At 40.0% G+C, this 27,884-nt stretch overlaps 1 protein-coding gene across 4 annotated transcripts; it reads right to left on the bottom strand.

Moving 5' to 3' along the window:
* On the bottom strand, positions 1-27,411 carry LOC131685063 (poly(A) RNA polymerase gld-2 homolog B-like). 4 transcript variants are annotated; one of them, XR_009304732.1, is made up of 11 exons: positions 27,045-27,411; positions 25,434-25,943; positions 23,473-24,944; positions 9,185-10,185; positions 7,991-9,124; positions 7,031-7,878; positions 6,777-6,964; positions 6,572-6,708; positions 2,481-2,596; positions 2,129-2,411; positions 1-1,433 (listed from the first exon to the last, which is right to left on the bottom strand). XR_009304732.1 is itself a non-coding variant. In XM_058968469.1 (10 exons), the coding sequence occupies exons 3-10, from the start codon at positions 24,364-24,366 to the stop codon at positions 2,233-2,235; spliced, it is 3,882 nt and encodes a 1,293-aa protein (XP_058824452.1). In that variant the 5' UTR covers positions 24,367-24,944; positions 25,434-25,943; positions 27,045-27,411; the 3' UTR covers positions 1-2,232. The 4 variants fall into 4 exon arrangements, 3 of the variants coding, with proteins under 3 accessions (XP_058824452.1, XP_058824449.1, XP_058824451.1); XM_058968469.1 differs by having other exon boundaries at positions 1-2,411; positions 9,185-9,570; XM_058968466.1 differs by having other exon boundaries at positions 2-2,411.
* Positions 27,412-27,884: the final 473 nt, after the last annotated feature.

Below are 27,884 nucleotides of genomic sequence, written 5' to 3'. Positions count from 1 at the left end.
TTTTTACTGTTTTGTAAAATAGGTTTCGTTTAAAACGGATTCCTTTTAATCTTATTCACAGTTTAGACGATTTCACTATACCTACTACTTTCTGAACTTCACATTCGAATTGGGTGGATTTTGCTTTATATTTGCTGGCATGTTATAGCGCCTAAAATATCCAATAGCCTCCGCGTGGGAACAAAATGATGTAGTTGCCATTTGTTTGACGGTTTTAATAAAGCCTTTGTCAGCATCGATTTCACATTTATAAGCTATGATAAAAAGTTCCTAGAAAGAAACATGAACCACTCCGGATCGAAAAATTGTATCGTCTTTGGGAAATTCAAATTGATCCGAATTCGGTTTCAACCCCAAAACAGCCGCCTAGTAATTTAAAGAAAAACACATTTTGTATCCTTTCAGTTACATTTTAAACTTTTTTTTCACAAGACTTTTTAACCTTTTTCCAGGGATAAACCTGTTTCTTAGAACTACATCTACGGCGCAGATGGGTAACGGAAAATTGACAAATGTAGCTTAATTTTTTCTGGCATCTCGACATTTCCTAACTCTGACGAATCGGAAAAAAAGAAATAAATTTAGCTGAAACCACTTGAACCACTTTTCCGTTCGGAGTGGGCGTTCAAAAGTTTCCTTCTAGTTGCTATCCTCACGCTCCTAACCCAGTCTGCCTATGCTATCCACTTCTATGGTTCTAAAGGGGTATACAAAAATTGAGATAGAATTCACCTCTTCAAACAAAACGCATCTTTTCTTGGCTTTTTTTGCTTTTTGTTCCTTTCTTATTATTTTTTTTTTGCGCCAAACGAACTGCACTAACAGGAAAAAGGAACTAATCCACAATCGTGCAGGTAACGCGAATAATATCTGTCCATCCTCAGGCATCTGCCAATCTTAACATAAGCTTATTAGCATTCCAGTTTCCTTGTGCCGTTCGTTAAACTTTTTATGCTTTTTATGTTTTTTTGTTATTTGACTTTTGTGTTATTTTTAATACTTTTTAGTTTTTTTTTCTTTTTTTTTCTTCCTCACACCTCCCCTTCCTCGCTTCCTTTCACTCGATCGCTTCCTTGCTCTTCCTCTTCACTTCTTCATATAAATTAAATCTAAAAATATACCTTTAATTAGTATTCCGTAAGTTTTGCTTCACTCTTTGTAATAATAATTTAACTTCTTAATTTTTCACAGCCGTATTTTTTCATCTCTAATAAAAATATTTTCAGTTTTAAAAATGAACCCTCGACATTGTATTCATTTCGTGTTTGCAAACTTTGTCTTTGTTTTCGCTCTTAGATTATTGTATCTCAGTATCGCATGTACCTCTTTAGCCGTTTTCCTACGTTTCGACGAATAGTTTCTATATTGTATTACTTTAGGATCTTTCAGTTTCCTTTGTAGTCCTTGCTTTTTTGTGTAAAGCCGCCTGCTAGCTAGAAAGAGTATTTGATTTACAACTACGAAGATCGGGAGAGCTAATACTAGAGCAAAAATATGTATATATAACCGGACTGCTAATTACTGGCTGCTATGCGGGGGAAAGATTCGTTCTAAGCAGTTTTCAAGTTTAACTTTTTTTTGTTGGTCCCCTCACATTGAGCATCTTTCTCCTGTCGTAAAATAACTTTTCACGTATCTAGGGTGTATGCGAGTGTAAATGTACAAGACAACGAAAAACCAATGGCACAAAAAAACGTAATAATTAAACGAGATCATTTCATGATAGAGCTCTCGATAGGGAAACGGATCCCCATTCGGAGGTAATCTGCCTTAAAAATCTAGTGACTTAAGATCTCGAACTCACACAGACGCTCCGTCGCACGCGCGCAGTTTGACTGTCGATAAAATGAACACATTTTGCCATACTTGACAGGTTTTAATGCCTTTAAATTCCGTTTGCTTGCAGCTAAAGTACGTGCCAGCTTGTAAAACTTTCGTCCTTGGACAAGTGGTGAAGAAATCGGCTGTAGTGCCTGATATGTGTGAAAGTGTGTGTGTGTGTGAGAATACACCGTGTGTGCTGGTTTGGTTACGAGTTGCGCCCACCTCTGCAAGCTTGGGCCATCACACCTCACCACTGTTTGAACGCGTTAAACTCTAATAGTAATGTCAGTCTTTTGAAGCTCACCTCCAGACTCCGGTAAACATGGGGGGAACCAGTCAACCAGCACAGACTGCAGCAGATCCATCGAACCGAGCCGATTCGAGCAACGGTATCGCCATGGACAGCGATCATGACGTGAGCGATAGTGCGGAAGCCACCGGTATGAACAGAGGTTCACAATCGAAGATCGTATTGAGATCATTGGTATCCTTCAGTCGTCGCCAGCAAGTAGAGAACACAGATTTGATTTGTTCGAAAATCTCCGCATCGAACACGGATCGGGCCGTGTTGGTCAAATCGAAAGGCTCTGCGAAAGAAAGGTTTTGCATTTTAAATTAAATTTATTTAAGGGAGACAACGCAAAGACTGCACCCACCTTCGATACACAGCTGACGCCAGTGGTGAGGATCGTTTTTGTAGCTGCGTGCAATGCGAGCACTTTCGATTGGAATAACCGATGCCGTTCGGACCGATATGGCATAGTGCGTGTAGCTAGAAAGAGGAAATAATAGTGCAAGGGATTAATAAAGCGTATTATGGGAACATTTCAAGAACGAGGCGCATCGATAGTTAGATATCAGTCGTAGATTGGGGCGCTGCCCCCCTCCTTGAGGCAGCATGGGCTCACTCCATATATAGTTCTTCTAAATGTTTTATTCCACAACGTGGTCTATGCAACTTAGCTTGTTAGAAGCTCAGATGACGGGAAAGTTGAATAGGGACCATCCATAAATGACGTAGAATAATATGGGGAGGGGTGTTTTGTATTTTGTGATGATGTGTAACGACGGGGGGTAGGGGATCATGTCATGCTACGTAGCTTTTTTAAAGGGAAATAGAGGTTGACCTGATGTCACGACAACCTTACCCGTTTCATCTAACATCGTTTTTTATTTTTTTTTTATTTTCTACGGTGACAAGGGAGAGGGGGGGGAGGAGAGTTTACCGTCAAGCTACGTAATTACCAGGGGGTATTTAGAGTTTTGTGACGAAATGCTACGATGGGAGAGGGGGGTGTTAAAAATCAATTAAAAAAATACTACGTTATTTATGGATGATCCCATAGAAACTTGAAATTTATTGACACACATACATATCAAGGAAGTATATTAGTATGTATATTATAGATTATTTCACCAGAAAGGGTATCAGGAATCAGTAGCGGCTGGCTCAAATGGCATGTTCCCCATGTTGATTGGAGATTTGTGCCTTGCCGTGATTTGTCATTTCATCATTTCCTGATATGAAGGATTGGGGAAGTGGTAAAGTTAAGGGCAAGGAAAATAACGACACGGAGAACATAGACAATACGGAAGTATTCTTCACTCCCAAGGGAATAAAATACACATCTCGATGAGCGGATATATTGAGATAACAGAATGGCAACACCCACAAAGAGATATTGTTATTCAGATAGTGTTTAAACTCTACCACACTGGGTTAGGTACAATAGCATATCCTCGAGTTTCAGCTCTTTGTACATAGGTTCATCTATATATGGAGAACCAAATATCGGGATACACAATTGCATTACTGCAGGGCATATCAAATCATATGACGTTCCGCAATTGGATTCACAAAAATCACATGAATAATACGCAGCATGCTGAATAGTAGCCATTTGATAATTGAGTTTGCAATGTCCAGTCAGTGCCCTGATTAGAATACTGATATTGTGCTTGGGAAAATGAAGTGAATTCTTTGACTTTTTCGTACTTACAACCGGCAGAAATGTCTTTGTTTGAACGCAAGTTGGCAAGCTACGCCAATGGTTGGTATGTTCGGATGCAGCTCAAGAGCAAATCTTATATTTTATTTATGGTTATAGGGAAAATAACAACACAGTGAAGAAAGACAATACGGAAGTATTCTTCACTCCCAATGGAATAAAAGACACTTCTCGATAAGTTGATATATCTACATCCTCGAGGGCTATTGAGATAACAAAACGACAACCCCGAAAAGAAATTGTCATTCAAATACGGCTTAAACTCTAGCTCTTTACCACACTGGGCTAGGAACAATAGCGTAGTTTCAGCTCTCTGTACATAGGTTCATCTATGTACGGTGAACAAAAAATCCGGATACGCAATTGCATTGCTGCAATCGGATTCACAAAGATCACACGAATAACACTCAGCACGCTGAATAGTAGCCATGTGATAATTGAGTTTGCATTGTCCAGTCAGTGCCCTGACTATAAGGCTTCAACTGTACTTGAGAAAATACAGCAAATTCTTTGACAATTTCAGACTGACATCCGGCAGAAAAGTTTTTCTTTGCACGTAAGTTTGCAAGCTACACCAATGGTTGACATGTTCGGATGCAGTCCAAGTACGAATCTTGTGCTTTATCCAACTTATCGAAGGTGGTAGAACTGGTTCTGGACCAACGAAGTCAGTCACAGCGCCCGCTCTAGTCAATTTGTCCGCCCATTCATTTCCAGTAATACCGGAATGACCAGATACTCATAGAAGGTAGATAGCATTTGAAATGCTAAGTTCTTTGACTTGAGTTCGACATGCGATTACTAATTTCGATCACGAATCTGTCAAACTAAGTGCTTTCAGGGCAGCTTGATCCCAAGCAACAATAGATTCTTTTACCGCAAATTCCCTGTTGAAATGCCGATGGTACGCCACACAGAATCGCGAAAATTTCTGCTTGGATTACGGTATAGTATCTGCCAAGCGAATGTGATTGGGTTAAGCTCATTGCACAATAGACTCCAGCACCGGCTCGGGCCTCCAACAAACAACCGTCTTCAAGTTGTCATTCCATCCAGCCAGACAGCCATTCTTCGCGAAGCGGAATTCTCCCGTTGAAAGTATTAAAAGGAAAGCTACATGTTAGTGTAAGGTCACTGCGAGCAAGTGTATACTTGTCTTAACGATGAGCACAGATGTCGGTTGCTAAGCATTGCTTTATCCAGTTCGTGATATATGAAGGTACTCCATGACCTCGTGCTGCTTCCAAAATGGATTTGAAAGACACGTTGTCAAAAGCACCTTCAATATCGAGAAAAACTCCTTAACTTCATCGCTTTTGCAAAAAGCTTTTCAATGTTGTAGACAACATTGTGTAACAGGGTGGTAGTAGACTTCCCCCGCTAATGTGCATGTTACATTGCATGCAGCGGCTTCTCCCCCAAGCTAACAATCTCAAATGACCTGATCGATCTAAAGCTCTTTGCCTCCTCCTGACGCGACCAGCATTGGGAATGAGTTTTACAATTACTTCCCGCAACGCTAATGGAATGTATCCTGTTGCAAGACTACAAGTAAGAACTTTTTTCAAAATATGCTTGAAGTGTTTATATTCCATTTGTAGTAGAATTAGAATGATTCCTTTTTTCCCAGAGACTTATACGGAGCAAAACGTTCAATCGCCCATTTGATCGATTCGGTTGTCACAATTTTATGACCAGAATTACCTGAAAAGACTTTAGGGGCAGTCGTCAGTGATGGCTCTGTACAACCTGGAAAGGGTGTCAAAAAGACAGTTAAGTACTACATCTTCGTCAGACGTCATTAGCAGTTCTAATCGAAGCCTCTTGGTATGCTGTTGCTATGAGTGAGTTTGTTTTATCCACGACCTCATCAAAGTCACTTGGAGATTAAATCGTCAGAAGATACCCATGAAAACTAGCCAAAAAGCCTCTTCGTAGAGATCCCAGTTTGTAGATTTGGGACTACGATATGTGACGTTTAAATAATCAAAGACGATGTACTTATGATCAGATAACAACGGTTCGAGTTCATTTGGTACGAGCCAGTTTACCAACTCTTGCGAAATACTGTGAGAGCAAAAAGTTACATCTAACACCATCTAACACCCGAAAACACGATTTGTATTTCTGAACTAACCTCTAGTTCTACGTAATGTCCAATAAGAAAAGAAGTGCTAGCTTAGTCCGTTAACTGAGTTAGTGTCGGATTCTGATGAGAGGAACTCGAAACGCGTTCAATAACTAATTTAACTAGAAGATACCAAACACGTTGGCTTACACCCGCCTATAACGAACCCCGAAATGGGTATTAGGGATATGAACACAAATTGAAACCCACTTTTCGAAGAAACAAGCGCCCACTGTGTAAGAGATTCGCTTAAAACATTAAGGGTAAGACCCACGACACTCCGTACGCGACTGGAATAGTTTAGTCCTGCCAGCCAATCAGTCCTCGGCACGAAGAAACACTTTGAGGTCTCCTGTTTTAAGTCGCCTCTTACGACATGGGAGCAGGAACCCAGTGGATCAATTGTTGGTCGAAAAACTTCAACCCGCCGGATGCCACACGGCCACTAGGCTGGTTTTTTCCGGAGAAAGAAAATAAACTGTTATCAACCTCCTAGTGGACTCCACCCATACGTATGATGGACACATTTCAATATAGGTTATTCCACCCGGAAGGGTAGACAGACAAAATGTGTCTTGAGAATAAAACTTCTACTACCTAGCATACTTACTCAAAATTGGCATAGTACTCCAGAAACAACAGAAACAGTTCTCCCAACGACTGTAAATTGTCATTCTTGTATGGTTCCACCGTTTCCGTCAGGTCCAGGTTGCTAAAGTCCGACATCCGCTGTAAAGATTCACAATCCTTTTACACCATTTACCAATGACTGGTTGAAACGTCCATCGGCACCAGCTCGACCGTATCCAACTTACCACAAACTTATCCGGGTACATCGCATGCAAGCAGGGCAGAATCGGAGGGCTGACCCCGTACTGAAGGAAATGGATCACCATCAGTACCAGCGAATAGCTCGAGATCGTCATGTTCTTTGCATCGTTGATGTTATGATGTTGAGCCCACATTTTGACGACCAGCGTCAACGGGCGGACACGCCAGTCCACTATGACAGAAATAAAAAAGATAGAAACCAAGCACAGATAACTGTGTACCGAATTAAGTCACTTACTTTGTGAATAGCAGTACAACAAATGAGTGTTTCGAATGCCGACGCTGTTGTTATAATTCAAATCGACAACTATCGAGTTCGTTGTATCTCGAAATCGCAAAATTGGAACCTTAGCTTGAATGACACTAAACTCTTCGAAGTATGTACTAATGTTCATAAAATAGTTCTTGAGCTGTCCAAGCTGAAACAGAGCTTCTCCTCGCATATCAAACGGCACGGTGTTTGATCGGCAGACTAAACACATATCCACGTCGGAGCTGTCACAAGCGAATCCAGATATTGTACTTCCAACCAGGTACAGGCTGAACCGTGGAAACGCTTTTCGGATGGACATGAATAGATACCGCCAGAGGTGGATTTTCTGGACAAACTTATGCTGCGTTTGTTGAGCACCAGCAAACTTTTTCCAAATGGCATCCGATAGTGGAGCCCACTTACTCCCAGCCGGAGCAAGGTCCTCTGGCGGAGATATGAGCTCCACCAGGTGAGATCGCGCTAGGAATCGATCGGCAGGTGTATGAAAATTGCTACTAGCATCATTTGACGGTGGAGGAAACGATGGTGGTGGTGGTGGTGGTGGTGGCGGTTGTAATGTTGTTGTCGTAACCGTGACTGTCGATACTGGCACCGTTAGCGGCCTCTGTTGGCTCCAGGCGGGTGTATTCTTTCGATTGAGCGTTGACGACGACGACGGACTCAGCGGTTGTGACTGGGTTTGAGTTTGGGCTTGTTTCTGTTGCTGATGACTAGACACGGTTACTGTGGCTGTTGTGCTCGATCCACCTACCGACGTTCCGTTCGGTTTGTTGGAACCGGAAAACGACACTGGTGATGATCGACCGGAATAACTGGAAGAAAATACATTAACGCGGTCAGTGATGACAACCGTAATTGGAGCAATGTAATTAGACAACAAACTTGCTATAACATACGATTATGATACTTAATTTTAACACTCACCGTCTTTTCGGATGTCCGCTCTGCATCGAGTAAATCTCGTTGGGCGGCACCGTAGACGGTGGGGCGCTGCTATAACCACTGCTGCTACCATTGCTAACGGTGCTGCAGTTGCTTACGTTGGAATTGGTTGACGAACTACCAGTTCCCGTATGTAGCGACAACTCCAGTGAGCTATTGCTTCCATAAAGAGCGTTTTGATGAGTGTGAACATGGTGTGGCTGTGGGTGCTGCTGCTGGTGATGATTGTGCTGAATTCCGGTAAATAACTCGCTAAACATAGGCATAGACTGTGTCCCGATAAGAGAAAGTGCAGTACCGATCGGTGAACCAGGTGGATTTGGACTGGTACCACCACTGACGGTTCCCAAGTTCTGATGGGAACCGTGATAGCTTTGGCTTCGTAGGAAAAAATCTGCAACTTGAGGGGTTGTTGTCGTTGATGTGCTGATTGGCGGGAAAGCTGCTGTTGACGACACACCCGAGGAAGTAGACGAGGAAGACCGATAAACCTGACCACCGTTTGTGTACTTCCGGTGGCGATACGTGTGGCCGTTGTAGCTGGAGGAATGTGACGAGTCAGACTCATAGCCTGGACCTGTTCCGCCGTTTAGTTCGAGACTAAGATTTTGCGAAACAGACGAAGAAACAGCGGATGAATCAGTCGATGGAATAGAAGCCATCGAAGAAGAAGAAGAGGACGAACTAGGAACCGTGCATTTTTTAAGATCCCTAACGACTTCATCTATACCACTGTCAGATTTTTCATCATGACGAGAGGAAACAGTTGTTCCAACTTCAGCCGGTTCTCCCGTGTCAATGGACGGACTTTCCGACTGTGGGCTTGGCGTGGGTGAACGGCTTATACTGTCCTGGCTGCGGGGAACACCGTGACCCCTCTCATACCCCCTGATGTAAACCAAATTTCGTAAATGATCCTGCTGGTGGCTTTGGTGATGATCGTATTGCTGCTGATTGCTATTGGTGTGATGATTGTTGTGATAGTGATAATTTTTTCGGTAGCCATGATTAAACCCGGAATTTTTGTTTCCATATTTGCCATGCAACATGTTCACCTTTTTACCGCTGTGCCAATTGTTGTTCCAAGACCGTTTACCCACGGGCGGAGGGTTTCCACTATAATTAAACATAGACGATGTTACACATGTTGGAAAAAAAAAGATATACCGAACTTACCTTCCGCTATGCTGATGTGTTGAATGTCCTCCACGCCCATAATTCCTATTATGTTGCTGGTAATTATTGTTTTGATGCCCGCCCTGACCATAGGTTTGTTGCTGCTGTGTATGATGACTTTGATGTAGATGATGTTGGTGATTTTGCGAATAGCAATAGGCCAATCCAGTGTCATTGGAAGCACCACCAGCTATGTTGGAATTACCACCACTTGTATTGTTTGTCAAATGGTCTGGAACGCCAAAACCGGTATATGTGGCGTCACCTCCACCAGGCGTCTGATTCAGCATTTCATCGTAATAGTTGGGAAAGTGCCTGTGCACATGTTGCAGAGGCTGCAGCTGCAACTGCTGTTGAATCATTTGCTGTTGTTGTTGTTGATGCAGCTGTTGGTTGAAATTGTTATAATTAAAATGAGGACTCCCACGATACAGGGGGGTTACAGCAGCGGTTGAGGATGAGTTTCCAGACTGACTAGTTCCGTTAGTGTTGGACATTCGCTTTCCAACGTAATGCAAAAAATCCAAACTGTATTGCGGAGATGTAGGAGGTATCTGTTGCTGGTGCTGTTGTTGTTGTTGCTGCTGTTGACCATGTTGAAGTGGGCCATGCAGTTGATGATGCGGAAGCGTGGAATGATTATGGGAAATGTGATGTGTTTGAGGTGATGTGATAAAATTATCCAGTTTCATCGGATTCCTCAACTTGCCCTGCAGCAGGGCTATTGGGTCCAACGGTGGGCCAGCTAGAGGATTAACATTAGGAAGCAGCACTTTTCCGACATTGGAAGCCCTAGTGCTTCCGTTACCATTAAGCTTGGTTGATGTTACGGTTGACATCGTACTGGATGCGGATGATGCCACGGGAACCGTTGGTGATGATTGCGAGGTGGACGACCCTGAGAAAGATGACGATGTACCCATGGTGGATGGTGATGACAAATGGGCTGTCGCTCCCGGGTGACGATGGTTTGCGCTGAAGCCTCCGCTAGCGTTCAGCAACTTGAGGAGAAGAGGAGAGGGAACACATGGATGTATGATTAGATTCCTGCGCGAGCGCTGGAAGCGTTTCTCTGGCTTCGGCTGGTTCATTGCACTGCAGCGGTAGAAATGGAACGGTAAGCGTTGAATTGAAAAAGAAACGTGAAATGCAAACACAGCCCGGCCTAGGGGTTTTGAGTTCAGCTTCCCTTATTTTCTACCAAATTGTCTTCTGACATTATTATATTGGCCTTCGTTTTCCCCACACAGTGACAGAGGAAGTTTGCTTTGTCCAAGCCTACCGCGATTGCAAGTATAACTACAGGTGTTTCGGTTATCGAGAAAGAACAAAAGGAACTAATCTGACTGTAGCTACATTGTATACGACATGAAAACGTCGAAAATGGATGGTGTAAAGTTCGTACGTATATTCTTTTGCATCTCTTGTTCTTGTTCTTCCTGAAGACAGCGTCTTTCCCAAGGTTTTTTCAGTCTTTTTCTAATGGATTCAGTCTAAAATATCAAACGCTGCAATTAACAAGCTAACTATTTGAAGGGCGTAGAATTACGACAAAACAGCTCTCAGCTCCATACAAGAACAATCGAACAAAAAATAACGTACGCCTAGAAGCATAACATAGCACAATACCTATGGACAAGATATTTTGCTCTGGGAACTTTTTGAATTGGAATAAGTTATCGATGACCGAACGGTCTTTGAAGTCTATAAAGGATAAGTGTTATTGCCCATACCCCAGAAAAACATTTCCCAGACTGTACTATTCCCTAGAAATCCATTATCCAGAATGCCCCATTTCCCAGAAAGTCATTCCCCAGAATACCTCATCCCCCAGAAAAGTTAATGTTTTGTTAATTTTTTGTGATGATGCCAAAGGTTTGCGCATTACCTAAGTCAAGGAACTGATGCGGTGTAAAGCTGCGGAGGATGATCCTTAGAAAACGGCGGCCTCTCACAAGCAAACCTGTTATCCACTTGTAAAACCAGTTTACTCGAACATAGGAATTGATTCCTTCTTTCAAACATATTCCGTTCATAGGAAATTCTTAGTATACATATTTGTACAGCTAATGCTACGAACCTATTTGGTCACTAAGAATCGCTCCTCGCTGGTCCTCGAACAGTTTACTCTAATATTATTTCAATCATAAAAAATTGCAACATCTTCGAAGCATGATTCTGTCACGTTCGCCCGAATGACATTCGCCCGAAAGCCATTTACCCGAAGGACATTTGCCCGAATGTCACATAAACCCGAATGTCATTCACCCGAATGCCACGAACACCCGAAAGACATTCGCCCGAATGCAACATAAACCCGAATGCCATCCGCCCGAATTCCATATACCCGAAAAACATCGAAATGTCAATCCAAAAAATTTAATTTATTAAGATGAAATACAAATTTTATTACATTTGATGCTATGAAGAAACTAACACTAAAGCTATACCAGTCAAATAGTTAATCCAATCACCTGGTTTGTATGATTTAACTAGGGTTTCCAGTTTTAGGTCCTTTCGTGAGTTCTTTTTAGACTTTTTAGCTGTTGCTACCGCTTGTAGTGTACGCAAAACATACGTACTAGGGTTTTTCTCTTCAAGCTGCAACTGCTTCAACACACCGTAGAATTTCCACGGCTTGACAAACCGTTCCATTTATTGTACTAGTCTTCCACATAATTGGTGGTTCTAGGAATCTTCGTCGATACATTTTCGAAAACTGACCACAAAGGGGGGGGGGCAAAGAAGGGTTATCGAGAAACTTTTTGATTAGTTTCCTTCCTACCAAAAATACAATTTTTACTAATGTAATCCAAAAAATCGTCGACAGCCTTTGGACAACTTTTCCTCAATTCTTCGAGTGCCATTGGAATACCTTGATGGGGCAAGCAAGCCAAGGCAACAACTTGTTTGTAAATTAGTTGTATTCGGTGATCTTCCGAATATTTTGTCTGACGACCAAGTTGTTTTATTTTTCTGAAAAAAAACTTTGGTTTAGATGGAAGAATCATCCGTGAATTAGGTGGAGGAATCATCCTGTCTCGAAATCCAATATTACGGAGAGAGCTATTTGGTATATAGATTCAAGAAATTGCTCTTGTTTTGAAAGAAGGAATCAACCTTTATGTTTGAGTATACCGGGCAGAAGAGTGGATCAACTGTTTCTTTGCAAACTTATTTGGCATGCAGATCCAAGGATTTGTCATGTTTGAAAGAAGCAATCAACCCCTAATTGTGGGAAAAGAACTGCTCATGTTTAAAGAAGGAACCAATCCCTAAGTGTGAGTAAACCGGGCAAACGAGTGGATCGCCAGTTTGATTGCGAGGGCTATTTGGTATACAAACTCAAAGAACTGCTCATGTTTAAAAGAAGGAATCAACCCCTATATTTCAGTAAACCAAGCATACCAATGGATCACAGGTTTGCCGAGTAGGGACCTCCGCTTCGGTTCCTCGATCTCGGTAATTGTGGCAAAGCATCACACTAGCTTCGCCACATAACATTCATGAGCTACTATTTACTAACGGTGTTGTGCCAAATGGACTTCCACCATGCAAGATATAATTACTAATTTAATTGATTCAATTCGTTAACGGAACATCTTAATATATATTTGCCTCGATCGTTGGTGTTTCCGAAAGATTTCTTATTATTTTGTCCGGTTTATCACAAGATTTCACCGCTCGAGCTGACAACTGCGTCCTATATGCATCAGTTTGCACCTGAAGAGTATTTGTGGCGTTGGCAACAGAACCTCAGTGACGTCGGATAGTACACCTAAAAGCGATGTCGCATAGCCACATTGGTCAGTGTACGGTTGACTAATGTGGCTACGCCACATCGCCTTCTGGTGCTGTCCAACTTCGCTGCCGATCAGTCGGCTTTAAACTAGCTATGGCTCCTATGTTTGAGTAAACCGGGCAAACAAGAGGATCACAGGTTTGCTTTGCGCCGCTTCGGATCCTTGGCCTCGGATAAGCGGCCAAGCCGCATCACACTAGCTCCGCTGTATAAGCTCACTTGTTATTGTTCAGTTTATCAAACTTTGGTTAAAGATTTCACATTTCCCGCTCGGATTTGGTTTATTTAGGTTAAAATACATCCTTTTGGCATAAAAACCGCATTAAAATCGAACTTCTATCACTAAAGTCACTAAACGAGACAATTACCGATTTTATATTATGCTTGAGTGAATGTGGTATTCGGGTTAATGACATTCGGGCGAGTGGTCTATTCGGGTTTATGGCATTCGGGTAAATAGTCCATTCGGGTTAATGACATTCGGGTAAATGGTCCATTCTGGTAAATGGTTTTCGGGCGAACGTCATTCGGGTAAATGACTTTCGGGCGAATGTCATTCGGGCGAATGTGATAGAACCCGAAGCATATGTCACGAAAACAATTGTTGACTGTAATGGCGGCGTCTTGCAGGAATACCAAACAGGAAGGCAAAAATTTGCAAGTTGTATAGTCAATAGTAATACAAAGCATAGTCAGTTGAAAATCGCTATACGCAAAAGGTGTCTTCAAGAAGGATCGCGTTCACACGAACAGTGCATTTAGTTATTTTAACTTTTACATTCTTATAACAATGATATTCTTAGTCTTCGTCACTGATTATTATATTGTGCGGAAAACAATCAAAAGAATTGTAGTTACAACAATGACATTGGTTCTTTACAAGATGTGTACCATGGTTGCATTTTCATTTTAACTTTATTTTTTATAGTGATACAGACTATTTAATTGTCAGTTTTAAGATGATAAATATTGTTGGAGTAAGCATGTTCAAAAAGTCATACATACCAACAGTATAGTTAAACGGTAGTCGATTTCTCTGTTATTTTTCATTATACAGAAGTTCAATACTACCGATCTCATGGTCATTTTTACTATTTTGGCGAATAGTTAAAACAACCCCAAAAGTCGGGTCACTGATACTATAGTTTTTTGCTCAGTGTGGTTGCGATACACCGTGCGTTGCGTTGGCTGCACTCTATCACGCTGGATAAGATTGTTACCTGCTGGCGGCACATCTAGTACCCACTGACTTACATTATTATTGAACCCTCCGGCACCTTCAGACTCTCTAGCAGAATCTTCTTTCAGCACCAGCGACTTCTCATTCGAAGCGCCATCCGCGCGAGTGCCGGAGGATTAACGCTGGTTTATCAACATCGTATCCTTTACCTTCGTCATCCGTAGTCCCTCAACAGCTCTGGAACGCTGATTGAGAATCTCTTCCCGACATTGGTTGCTTAACTCATCTTCTTTCAGCCGTCTGGGACTTGTCCACCAGAGAGGATAATTGACTATGTGATAGTGTGGGAAATGAAATGAGTAGGCTTTGCGAGATAGGGAATATAGAAGGCAGAAATAAAGTAATGACTGACGTGTACGGACATATTTCCTTTCACTCAAATATATTATTGACGATACTACATGGGAATATATGCAGAAGCAAGGAGTAAAAACCGATTTAATCCACCTAGCAGTGAGATGAGACATTTCTTACACATTTCACCATTGGATTAGTTTACAGAACTCACGAGAAGTAGGCACCCAACTTCTCGTGAGTTCTGCAATCAAATGAATCAAATGAATCAAATGAATCAAATGAATCAAATCAGTCAAATGAATCAAATGAATCAAATGAATCAAATGAATCAAATGAATCAAATGAATCAAATGAATCAAATGAATCACATGAATCAAATTAATCAAATGAATTAAATGAATCAAATTGATTTAATTCGTCCAGTGAATACAATGAATCAAATTAATGAAATGGATCAAATGAATAAAAAGAATAAATGAACAAAATGAATAAAGTAAAAAATAAATGAAATGCATAAATAAAACAAACGAATCAAATAAGCTGAAGTTATAAAATAAATAAAAAGAAGAAAATTAGCAGAATAAAATGCATTGATTAAAATAAAAAACTGAACAATGATAAAAGGTTATGAATTAATATAAAGAAATAAATTGAATCAAATAAATTATTTGGATGAAATGATTAAAACTGAAAAAGTAGTCAGATTATTAAAATGAAGAAACTGAACAAAATGAATAAACTGGAAAAAAATGAATAAAGTGCATACAATGAAAAAAATGAATAAAATAAGTTAGATGAATGATATGAGTAAAATGCACAAAAAGAATAAACTGATCAGAGTGAATCCAAAGAATGAAACGAATAAAATAAGTAAAATGAACGCAGATGAACAAAACGAATAAAAAGATGCGGAAAAGATTTATGCACAGAATAGAATTTACTGGTCCAGTATTTTAACGCGCAATTGAATATAGTAAAGTGAGACAAGGTCACATGTGCTTTCGAGCCCCTTGAACAGAGAACGACGGAGAATGCGATTTGTGAATGAGACAGGTAGATATTTCAAAGTTTTTATTTGAATTGAAGTAAATAGTGTGAAATGTCTAGGCTATATGTCGATTGCATAAAAGCCGTGCATTCAGTTGATTGCAATGCAGTCTATTTCCATTCATCCTTATAGCTTTCATATTGTTTCGTTCGGAATTCTCGTGCAGGAAATATGGATAAATAAGTCCTATACAGACCAATACTGTGAAAAAGAAATGGTTCAAACTACTCAGTATATCCAAATATGGACGACGATAAGTTAGAAGACACATCCCCCATCGAGAGTGGATACTTTGGGAGACTTCTTTTCCTGGATCTAATTTGTGGATATTTTTGGTCTTTGATCCGTTATTTTTCATGAAAGTTCGTACCAATACAACGAATGTGCAGCTGATACAACTCATGGTTCATTCGCCTGCGCCACGTTCCGTCTTCCATCTGCACGCCACCATAGATGGTACGCAACACCTTTCGTTCGAAAACTCCAACGGCGCGTTGGTCCTCCACGAGCATAGTCCAGGTCTCGTGGCCGTAGAGGACCACCGATCTAATCAGCGTCTTGAAGATAATCAACTTCGTGCGGCGGCGAATTTTGTTCGACCGGAGCGTCTTCTGGAGTCCAAAGTAGGCACGATTTCCCGCTAAGATCGTCTCTGAATTTCTCTGCTGTTATCATTGTCGTCGGTTACCAGTGAGCCCAAATACATGAATTCGTCGACCATCTCGATTTCGTCACCATCAATTCGAACTCGGGTGGGAGGTTCACATTGTCGTCTCTAGAACCTCTTCCTCTCATGTATTTTGTCTTCGAAACGTTGATGGCAAGTCCAATCTTGCTGGCTTCAGCTTTCAGTCTTTGAGCATATATTTCATTCAAAATTCAATAGAGATACGAATAGTTTAAATATCGCACGTGGAATGTCTCTTTTGAAAATTTTCATCGTCAAACTTTCATATTACCCAGTTAAGCCAAATATTTTTTTGATATAGCCATGAATTTCCTTAATTATCGTGTTGATACACTGCCCATGATCGCATATCAGTCCCATAAAGATAGGAAATCCCATAGAAAACGGGACAACTATGCGATCATGGGTAGTACAGGCTTTGAATACAATTGAATTAAACTTGAGTTGATGTAGCAGCAGACAAAAAATAGTTTTGTTTTCTCAAACCTTCGCAATTACAACTAATAAATATTTCAGATTGACAGAAGATCTTATCACACAACTTAGAAATGGATACAGAAATAGCTAGATAGATGCGATAGAAGATAGACAGAGAGAGAGAGATGGGGCGGGGGGGGGGGGGCGTGTGAGGAATGGCAAATGATGGTTAATGCAATGACATTATTTTTATAGGTATATCATTATGATATATTGATTCTTACATTCTTATCATAAATAATGTAAGTAGTAATTTTTGCGCCATAACCAGTATAACCTAAATCCTGCAAAACAGCTAAATTTTCGCTAGATTTTTGGGCTTCAAACATACAATTCCTTTCGGTGACGCCACAAGTATAATTATATTAGAAATCTTTTATCTTACTACTAGGTGCATTACTTGTTGATCTGTGTGTTGATATACCATCCAATATTTACCTAATGATTGAACGCAATGCCTAATCCAAGGAATAAATACTAGAACTCACTGTTTCTTTATCAACACATTATTTTGTCTTTGAAGTGAACTTATATATTGATTTTTGAGAAATAGTTCATTTATTATAAAGGTAATTCACAAAATGTTCTCAACATCGAATTCCTTGAATCACGTAGATGTGTTTCAAAATCGGTTTAGTTTTGCCCCTAAAACACCAGTAAAGCAATACTCTTTATGAAACAATCTTATTTTTAATTAAGAGGAAATTGGTAAGCGAGGGCTAAAAATACAAAATGTTTAATATCTCCGCCGCTCGTGCACGGACTTAAACAATCTATAGCTTGTTAGAAAGGTATTTTTACAAGCTTTCTATTTGTGGGACAATATTGTATTGTGCGAAAGTTATTTGCGAAAAACCTGCTGTGTTTTGACAAATCGTCCATATCTCAAAAAGTAAACAATATATCGAAAATCTAAAATAATAGTGTCAAATGGCAACATTAGGCCTTTCATTTGAAACTAATTTCATTAAGATCGGTTCAGCCATTGCTGAGATAATTACATGACATTTTGTACATACATACATACACACACACACATACAGACATTGTCTCAATTTGTCGAGCTGAGTCGATTGGTATATGAGACTCGGCCCTCCGGGCCTCGGAAAAAGTTTTCAAAGTTTGAGCGAATCCTATACATTTCTTTTGTAAGAAATGTAAAACGTGGTCACCAGGTCATATGCCTAATACGACTCTGCGTGGGTACGGACGGAATGCTAACCCGTTGACTATCTCAAAGGTGTTTGTATCAATGGTGAATGTGGAAGGTGCTACTAGAAATTGTGGGTTAACTGCTACATTTTTTGTAGTCGTTGGTGGATCACAAACTTTACTCGGAAAGGAGACCGCGAAACAGCTGGGTGTACTCACAATTGGACTTTCTAGCTCAGATACGACGATTAACGTACTGGGTCCAATTGAAAAACGAACATTTCCAAAGATGAAAAATGTACAGCTTCGACTTCCGGTAGATACCAGCGTTGTTCCAGTAGCACAACGTGTAAGAAGGCATTACTGACCAGAATAGAAGACAAGCTGTTTCAGCTGGTAGCTACGGACATTATAGAACCAGTTACCGGAGCAGTTCCTTGGGTCTCACCATTAGTTACAATTGTCAAGGATAATGGAGAATTGCGCCTTTGTGTCGACATACGTCGCGCCAACCAAGCTATCCAAAGAGAACGATCCATGATGCCAACGTTCGAAGATTTCTTGCCCCGTCTAACTTCGTCCAGATTTGATTTTTTAGCCGTTTAGATATAAAAGACGCCTTCCATCAGGTAAAAGGATTCAATTACTATAAATAGTAAATAATGTTTGCAACATTGGATTCATTTTACAAATTATTTTTGGTAAATAGATTGAATTATACGAAACTTCAAGATATATAACAACTTTCATAACCCATAAAGGATTATTCAGGTATAAAAGACTGATGCTCGGAGTATCATGTGCGCCAGAAATGTTTCAGCGGATCATGGAACAAATTTTAGCTGAATGTGAAAATGTCATAAATTTTATAGATGACATTATGATTTTTGGTGCTGATGAAGAAGAACATGATACGGCGTTACAAAAGGTTTTGTCAGTTTTAAAAAGCCGGGATATTTTGTTGAATCATGAAAAGTGTATATAAAAGGTCAAGGAGATTGAATTTCTCGGTCACTTAATGTCACATCAAGGTATTCGCCCAGCTACAAACAAAATTTTCTTCACTACAAAAGTTCCGTGAACCAAAAACTTCGGAGGAAGTTAGAAGTTTTTTAAGATTGGTAACTTATGTCGGACGATTTCTTCCCGATCTTGCTACTCAAACTGCTCCGCTAAGACAACTGACTTGTAACGACAGTAAATTCGAATGGAATTGTGAACACCAACGTTGTTTTGAGGATTTGAAGCTTATGATCTCGGATGTGATAATCATTTTCTTGTATTGGCAATTCAAGAGTCGGTTGCTGTAGACGTGGAAGAAATCGAAAATGCAGCACGCAATGATCAAGAGATATTAGCAGTGAAAGAAAGTCTCAAATCTGGAATTTGGAACAGCCATACAGTAAAACCTTTTGAACCCTTCAAAAATGTGCTCGGATTTGTAGGAGAAGCGATGGTGAGAGGTAATAAATTGGTAGTTCCGAAGTCTCTACGAAATAGGATAATACAACTAGCACATGAGGGACATCCGGGAGAGTCTCTCATGAAAAAACGGTTGAGGGATCGCGCATGGTGGCCACTGATGGATCGAGAAGCGAAGGAATTTGTAGTTAAATGTGAAGGATGCCAACTGGTCGGACTGCCTAGCAAGCCGATTCCAATGAGTCGTCGTGAATTGCCATTGAAAGCGTGGGTCGACGTGGCGATAGATTTTATGGGTCCACTTCCGTCAGGAGAATATTTGTTGGTAATAATCGATTATTTCAGCAGGTCAAAAGAGGTAGAAATCAAGACACGAATAACATATCGAGAATCGGTGAATAGCAGGCATTGCATTTATCGCTCATATGAGTAAATGCACTCGGATAGTTTGCTACTGCGACAATAAAAACTCACATTTTCACACGAAAAGTTATTGGCACTCACACAACTTCTCCGGATAAATACAACGTGTTATTTCTCCGGATAAATAAAACAGCCGGAGAATGAGTGAATGAGTTTATCACGGTATCCTTTTGGCGTTCCCTGCTTTGCTGTCGTTATTCCAAAACACGATAAAACAAGTCCATCATACTTCTTTGCCGCTTTTCTTTGTAATTAAGTGTATTTTTTGAAGTTTTTATTGATTTCCACGAAATTAAAATTTTATCACCTTCTCCGGTGAGAAGGAAAAAGTCAAATAAATTTTATCCGGAAAATCATTCTCACGCTATTTGTGGAGACGGAGAATTTTGCGACTCATCTTATCTCGGAAAAGTTGGACATCGGATAAGCTACTTCTCGCGTGAGTGAGAGAGAATTACAACCCCTGGTGGATAGACTAAATAAAATATTCACCAGACTCGGATATCTCAGAACAATAACGTTGGACAATGCGAAGCAGTTCATAGGAAGAGAATTTGAAGACTATTGTAAAGTACATGGAGTAAGCCTAAATCATTCTGCTCCTTACTGGCCACAGGAAAATGGACTTGTAGAACGCCAGAACCGTTCACTTTTAAAAAGACTACAGATAAGTCACGCTTTAGGAAGAAATTGGAAGAAATATTTAAACGATTATCTCGTCATGTACTATACGACGCCTCATTCATCTACAGGAAAAACACCAACAGAACTGTGTTACGATCGAACCATACGCTATAAGCTTCCGTGTATTGAAAACATAGAGACTGCTCCACCTACTTCGGATTACCGTGATCGTGATTGCATAAAAAACACAATGGAAAAGAACGCGAGGACACCAGGCGACGCGCAACGGACATCCGCCAGACGGGTGACACCGTTTTATTACAACATTTAACACCATCCAACAAAATGCAAACATTTGACCAAAACAGATATACGGTTGTTAGAAGAACAGGTCCAAAGGTAATAGTTGAAGATTCAGGATCAAAGAAACAATACGAAAGGAATGTGGTACATGTAAAGAAAATTCCACAATTGGCAACAACCTCTACAACTCAAAACAATGAACCAACAACCTCAAAAACACTAGATAAGGAAGTAGAATTGACTGCCATTAACACAAGTCTAGATCTCGAAGAAAATTTTCTGGGTTTGATCATGAAGACAGAGATTCAAGACAATCCATAAAAAGGAAACCACGAGTTCGTGAACTTCCAAACAAATACAAAGATTATATTATGTAGTTAATAATTCTTTTTAAAAAAAAATGATGCAAAAGGAGATGTGATAGTGTGGGAAATGAAATGAGTAGGCTTTGCGAGATAGGGAATATAGAAGGCAGAAATAAAGTAATGACTGACGTGTACGGACGTATTTCCTTTCACTCAAATCCGAAGCACCACAGACTAATTCAATTGGTAAAATACCGCGCGAAGCACAATCGGCTGGATTGTCCCGTGAAGACACATGGCGCCAATGTTTTCTAGGGAGATGGTCAAGGATCTTAGATGCACGGTTAGCTATAAACGTCTGCCATTTCCTCGAATGTGCAGAGAGCCACTGGAGGACGACAGTCGAATCTGTCCATGCATATAGTTTGAGTTCCAAATGCGCAAGTGACTCCACGAGCTTCAATATTAAATCCGTGGGTAAAGATGCTGCCAGCTCCGATTTGTGCGAACAATTACAGTGGCGAGCCAGCCAAATGGATCGAATAGCTTGTACAAATCGGATAGCAGCTGTCTCTTTGTATTAGCACTGTTGACCTTGAAACAGAACACATCATCCTGTGGTATCCATCGTATATCGAGGGCCTTTACATTGTCTTTCTCCTGAAGCAGCTAAAAGGTGTAGGTTCATTGCTGGTGCCGTGGGATTCTATAAACTGTTTATTCGACGTCCATTTTCGCAAATTTAAACCACTGATTATGAGTACCTCAATAAACACATTTCGTAAAAACTTGGCTTCCTTAAGTAAAAAACAACGCGTTTCTTCATTCTCGCTTAACTCTTAAACCAGGTTCACCAGTACGTTTAAGCCTGGCTTAAGCGGTAGTTTCTTCCTCGATTCCACTTTGGACACGATCGAAATGCTCTTATTCATCTTACCATTTGACCTAATGCGATGAATAGAGATAGCAGACACTGCTCCAATTAATGTATTTAAATGGGTGGGATGAATACAAGAGCTAAGATTAATTAGGGCACAGTAACCCTACAACTCCGATAATTTTTGCAGGAGCTCCTGCAAAAATTGTGTTCGTATTGCTGTGCTCCCATTTTATCCGATCGAAAAACGCGTTGCGTTGGCTTTGAAGTGGTTCCATTATATACGTAAATATCCGGAAGCCAAGGTCTAAATGTACGCCGAGCACGAACAAATAAATGGAAAACCGGAAACATAGGAACGGAATCTCGGTTTGTGAATAAAACGAGTAAATTCTACGACAGCGGACTGCATCTTTTCTTTTAATAAAACAAAACACTTCGTCATTTGTTGACATCAAATGTAATGAAAATTCAGCTTTTTCCATAGGGTGAAAGTTATTATCAAAACAGTAACTTGAAAACGAGGGATAGGCAATCAGTCTTCGGAGGTGTAGAAATGCATACAAATAAACTTAGTGTCGGATTCTGATGAGAGGAACTCGAAACGCCTCTCCAATAACTAATTTGGAATAATTGCTGAATGAATTTCCCCCAAAAGATTGCTTAACTACGAAAGTCGTAATTACTTCGCTACTCCCATATCTATGAACGAAACCTTCAGAACAATTATTTTCTGCAACAGCAGAAATGTTTAGCAGTTCGGAGAACTAAAAAGAAATTTTCTTCATATTCGACGCCTACGTAACTATACTAGAAATGGATTTAACTGGGATCAACACTGAGTGATACCAGATCAGAACTGCACAACAGTATTGGAGTAAAAGGTGTCACACCTAGACAAACATTTCAAATTGTCTAATCTGTAAATGGAAGCCTCCATTTAATTTTTCCCGCTTCAGTATTTGCTCCCAGAATCTTTTCCTAATATGCTAGTAAACCCTATTCCCACAGTCATGTCACCTAGTGGCTAGAGGAAAATTTTCTTCTCGTGACTAGGTGATGTGACTGTCAGAATAGAGCCCCACAGATTTTGGATATGTACCGGTAATTTATTGAAAACTGTTGTGATGGCACCAGATAATCGAACGAAAAATAAACAGAGAATTTTTGGAATAATTATGCTAAATGGATCTATTGGGAAATCACACAGTTGTATGAACGGTTAGTGCTTCCTGTTGGCTTCAATAGAAAGGGTTATTCCAAATCCTAGTCATGTTTTGAAACGCCAACCATAATTTTTTGGATTCATTCTCGCGTATTTCTGAGACATTTAATGAAAAAATGTGCACCCAAAATGAATACATTAGTTTAAATGCCCCAATACTATAGTTTACTCGCGAATTTTGAATTTTCTTAAGAAAGACTTTATAGGTAACTAATATTAAGGATAATTTGAAAACCAAAGATAAGAATATTACCGTTAAACGCATAACTATTTCGCACATATTCAAGTGGGATTGCTATCGAAATTTAGTTCAGGAACCGGGTCTCGAGAGACAGTTTATTCATACAACAAACCAGATGAAACGCCAGACATATGAGCAAATCAATAAAAAAAAATCAAACATACCTTCTTGTTACTCTTCGCAACAGTAAGCACTCCCCCGTGAGACCTACTATCCGCTGCACTGACCGCTGTCAACGTCGACGATGATGTAAGAGTTGCTTCACTTTTCTGATCTCCTCCTAAATTGCTTCGATTGGAATCACCGGCCGCATCGGTGGACTTTTTCGCACTTTGTGCCTCCACGATAGGTTCGATTTCCTTCGGTAGAACAGCAGCCGCAATCATCAGAGGATATTCATTCTTCTTAACATTCTTATCACTGTTACTACTACTACTAATACTACAATTACTAATGCTACTGTTATCGCTAGTATTGCTGCTAACATTGCTCGATGCACTTGCAGAAGTACTACAGCTGCCACTGCTGGTTCCGATGTTAGCTTTGGCGATATCACTACCACCATTCTTCGGAGTGGCATCGTTGCTTACCCGCGCACCAGATTCGTTTTCAACTGGATCCTTCGTGCTGGGCGCAATCTTCACATTCCAAGCTTTCAAGCTGTTGAAGATATTCTGCTGCTCCTGGCGCTTCCGGTTCGGCGAGTGGGTTCGATGACTCTTACGCCGATTGATACTGTTCAGTGACGATATTGCTGACGAGCCGATCCCAACCTGTTGGATCTTGGTGTTATTCGATGCAACGACCGTGATTGGTTTGTTGCTGCATTTTTTAGCGCCACCTATAGTGCCATTTCCGGGAGTATTCGCTTGTGGTGTACTATCATCACTTCCAGTGGTTCCATTATGGGACGGAACTATGTTTTCCGCATTATGGCGGTCCTTGCCCGTGATAGATTTTGAACCGACGACAGAAGAAGCAGACAGTAGATGGCCTTTGGCGCCGGTTTGCCCGGTCGAATGTAAAGCGACCGGCGGATGCATTTTTTTGCTAGACATTAATTCTACCGCTTATGTTCTGAAAAGTTTCGATTCTGACTCCGGGCGCCAGTTTAGTACTGTCGTTAAAATCTTGTGCCAGGTTCGCGTATTGCCTTCTATTATTTCAGTGATTCACAAGCGAAATATTTATCGGAGAGCATACTGTCTCGCTTAAACAATAGAGGATTTTAGAGGAAGGCGAATAAATAGAAAATAAATAAATAAATATTCCTTTTAAAACTATAAATATAACAGCATCCGATCAAGGAAAAGATTAATAGTTTGACCTTAGAATACGTTGAGCGCGGTGGAGTTTGCAACTTTGGGCTCAATGGCCAAACTGCAAATAATTAATTTACACAACACTTGATTTTCTGTGGCTCGAAAAAAGACCCTATTAGCAAATGAATACTCGAACTGTTGAGGTGATACGTCGGTTACTCTAGAACGATTGCATTGCTTTATAGGGTAGCTAATCAGCTGATAGTTGTAATTTGTTCTTTTAACTACTGATAGCCCTTCGACGACATCAGTTAAATTCTGGACAACCCACAATAGGTGATTGGCCATTCCATCTAGCCCTGCACATGTTACTCCTGCAACGAAAAACGGAGATATATCTGTAGTGAGTACCAACATTCGAGTGCTACAAATTTTTTAGTGATTCAAGTGTGAATTCCTGTCAGAAATCTTCTCAAATGATGGATTATGAGGCAAATCGCTTATCAATAAAACTAGATTAGGCGATACAGATTATTTGCTGATAGCTTCTCATGTACAGAAAAATAAGTAAAATGATGCCCGCATAAGTAGGAACCTGCTAATTGATCCTCTTCGGGTGGAGCACCAAATTTCGTGCGACGAAAGTGAAACTATTACACAATACCCGATAATAAGGGCGGGACCTATTATACTTTTGCTGTATCAGTGATCAGACGAATCCAATCCATATCAACGACGGTGCCCAAATTATTTTAACAATGTCCTTTTAAAGACAATATACTGCACATCGACACATAGACGGGAAAATGTCTTCCGTTCTCAAGCTAGAGCTTTTTTGTCTATTGTTGCACACACACGCTTACCTATTCTCGAGATTTTCTCGTTTTTCTTTCTTTCCCTTAATTGCACCGATTTTTAGCCATAACCATTCTTTCAGCGTTTTTCACTAGGAACTACGCTTTAACCGGATGTTCTTGTGGCCAGTAGCACAGTGTTCCCCACAGGTGATCAGAGCAAATTCCAGAACCAGAACCAAAAACACTAGGCGAAAAATCCTCCAAAATTGAATATCGCTTCTTTTTCGCAGCTTCGCGCTCTTCACGACTCTGCTCTCTCACTTATTAGCGCTTTATATACGCGATTCTTCTTTTATCGGCAATCCGCTTCCTCACTCACGGTACCGTATGCACGTTTGTACGGCGGAGGGGTCTTGCGGGATATTCTTCTATTATCGTCTCTCACTATCCAAGTTGGCTCTTCTCTTGATCTACTGATGTTTTTGTACCGCGGCCACTTGCATGCTGTTCTCCCATATCAAAAGGCTTTCACTCAGATTATTCTCGGCGACGCTTCATAAATCAGTGTGAACAGATCTGCAAAAAACAAATTACAGTTACTATCGGGCGGAAAAAAATCACCAATATTCAATTATTTTAGTTTTGTACCCGTATGATGATAAACGAGAAAAATCTTCCTTTTAATTATTGTTATTAAAATAATCTGCCCATTTTTAATTTATCATCAAGTCAACTATTGTACACGGTAACCTGTTATATTAACATAGTAAAATTTCTCGAACTACTTAAGGTATATGTCCGTGACATGATCTATATTCAAAAGCGTTTAATAACCAATAAACTAAAGAATACTATAAGCAGTAGTTGAAATACTATTGTCTGTTTTGTACTATCAGTGAATTGAAAAAGCGCTCGTCTTAAATGTGACATTCCATTAAGTTGCTTAAAAAGTTCGTCATTTTGTAATTTATTGTCCCTTCAATGGTCGGTGTTAAGTCCGACCGGATTAAGTCGCAAAATCCTAAAAAATGAGATAATGATTGCGATAGAGAATTTTTTCTGCTACATTCGACTATTACCAAATTTCAAATATGTTAAAAATATTGTTTAAAAACATTGCCGAAAATATCTCAAAATCATCGTTCTACCATATTAACCCTTAAATGCGCAATGTTGTTTTAAAACAACATCCTGAAAATCGTCTAAAAATTATTGTATTAACGTGATATAGCTGTTAGACGATTTTCACAAAATTCTAAAAAAATTGATTTGCGCCTTTAAGGGTTAATATAATGTATAAAATATATAATATAATAAACTATATGTAATATATAATACAATATAATAGTACAATATCCTTCGACTCAGGTCCAGGACGCAACATTTTGGATTGCACCTGTAGATTATAATGTTCTGGCAAAAGTATAATACTTAAGATTTGTTTGATTAACCCTAGAAGACGCAAATCAATTTTTTCAAATGTGAAAAATTTCTTGGCTTTAACCCTTAAAGGCGCAAATCAATTTTTTTAGAATTTTGTGAAAATCGTCTAACAGCTATATCACGTTAATACAATAATTTTTAGACGATTTTCAGGATGTTGTTTTAAAACAACATTGCGCATTTAAGGGTTAAATATAGTATATTACACTGACAATATCGTAATGTTATTTATACCTCTGATCGCTCCCTACGTAGCCACCCTGTATCTCTATTTGCAGCGTTGCTTCATTCCTTACGCTGTCACTTCGGCGCAACGAGAGTCGCAGTTCGTTATTCTTCTTCTTTGCACTTTCTTCTCAAAATATTCTGATAAAAATGCAACGACGGAAGCGGTACTTGCTTCTTTCCCGCTTACAATGACTGATATTATCTCGTCCTTCGCTTCACTTTCCGGCCAACAAACAATGTTTTACTGCCGGATTCTGAATATAGAAAAGTATTTATCCTTCGAAGAGGAATTAAATTTTAATCACCAATCAAACTGCACGACAGGTACAACCTTTACGATACTTTGCTGGGATAAAAACTGCACTGATGGTAGTGAATGAGTGCAAAGCGCAGAGATGCCAGGTACTTTTTTCAAATGTCTGCGATAATAATTTTAAAAGTCTGGGAAGAACAAAAATGTCAGGAAAGCTAGTGTAACCAAAAGCCTTTATATTCAAAAATCTGCAAATATCTGCAACAAAACTAAAAAATCTGCAAATATCTGCAACCAAACTAGAAAATCTGCAAATATCTGCGTCATCGAAAAAATCTGCAGCTTAAATTAAAAGTCTGCGAATTTGCAGACTTGTCTGCAAATCTGGCATCTCTGGCAAAGCGGTTCGCTTCACAGCTTCGCAGTATTTCTCTCCCTCTTTTTCTCTTATAATTCTAGCCAAACATTTGAAATGGGCTTAACTGCCAAACGCAAATATTAAGAAAATTGAGATAAAAAGTTTAAGGGCCGATTTCTTCACCCTCGCTTTACTTTTAATCCAGGTTCGCCAGTACGTTTAAACTTGGCTTAAG

The sequence above is a fragment of the Topomyia yanbarensis genome, chromosome 2, assembly GCF_030247195.1.
Source record: "Topomyia yanbarensis strain Yona2022 chromosome 2, ASM3024719v1, whole genome shotgun sequence".
Lineage (NCBI taxonomy): Eukaryota > Metazoa > Arthropoda > Insecta > Diptera > Culicidae > Topomyia > Topomyia yanbarensis.
This window is presented reverse-complemented; position numbering and strand designations above follow the sequence as displayed.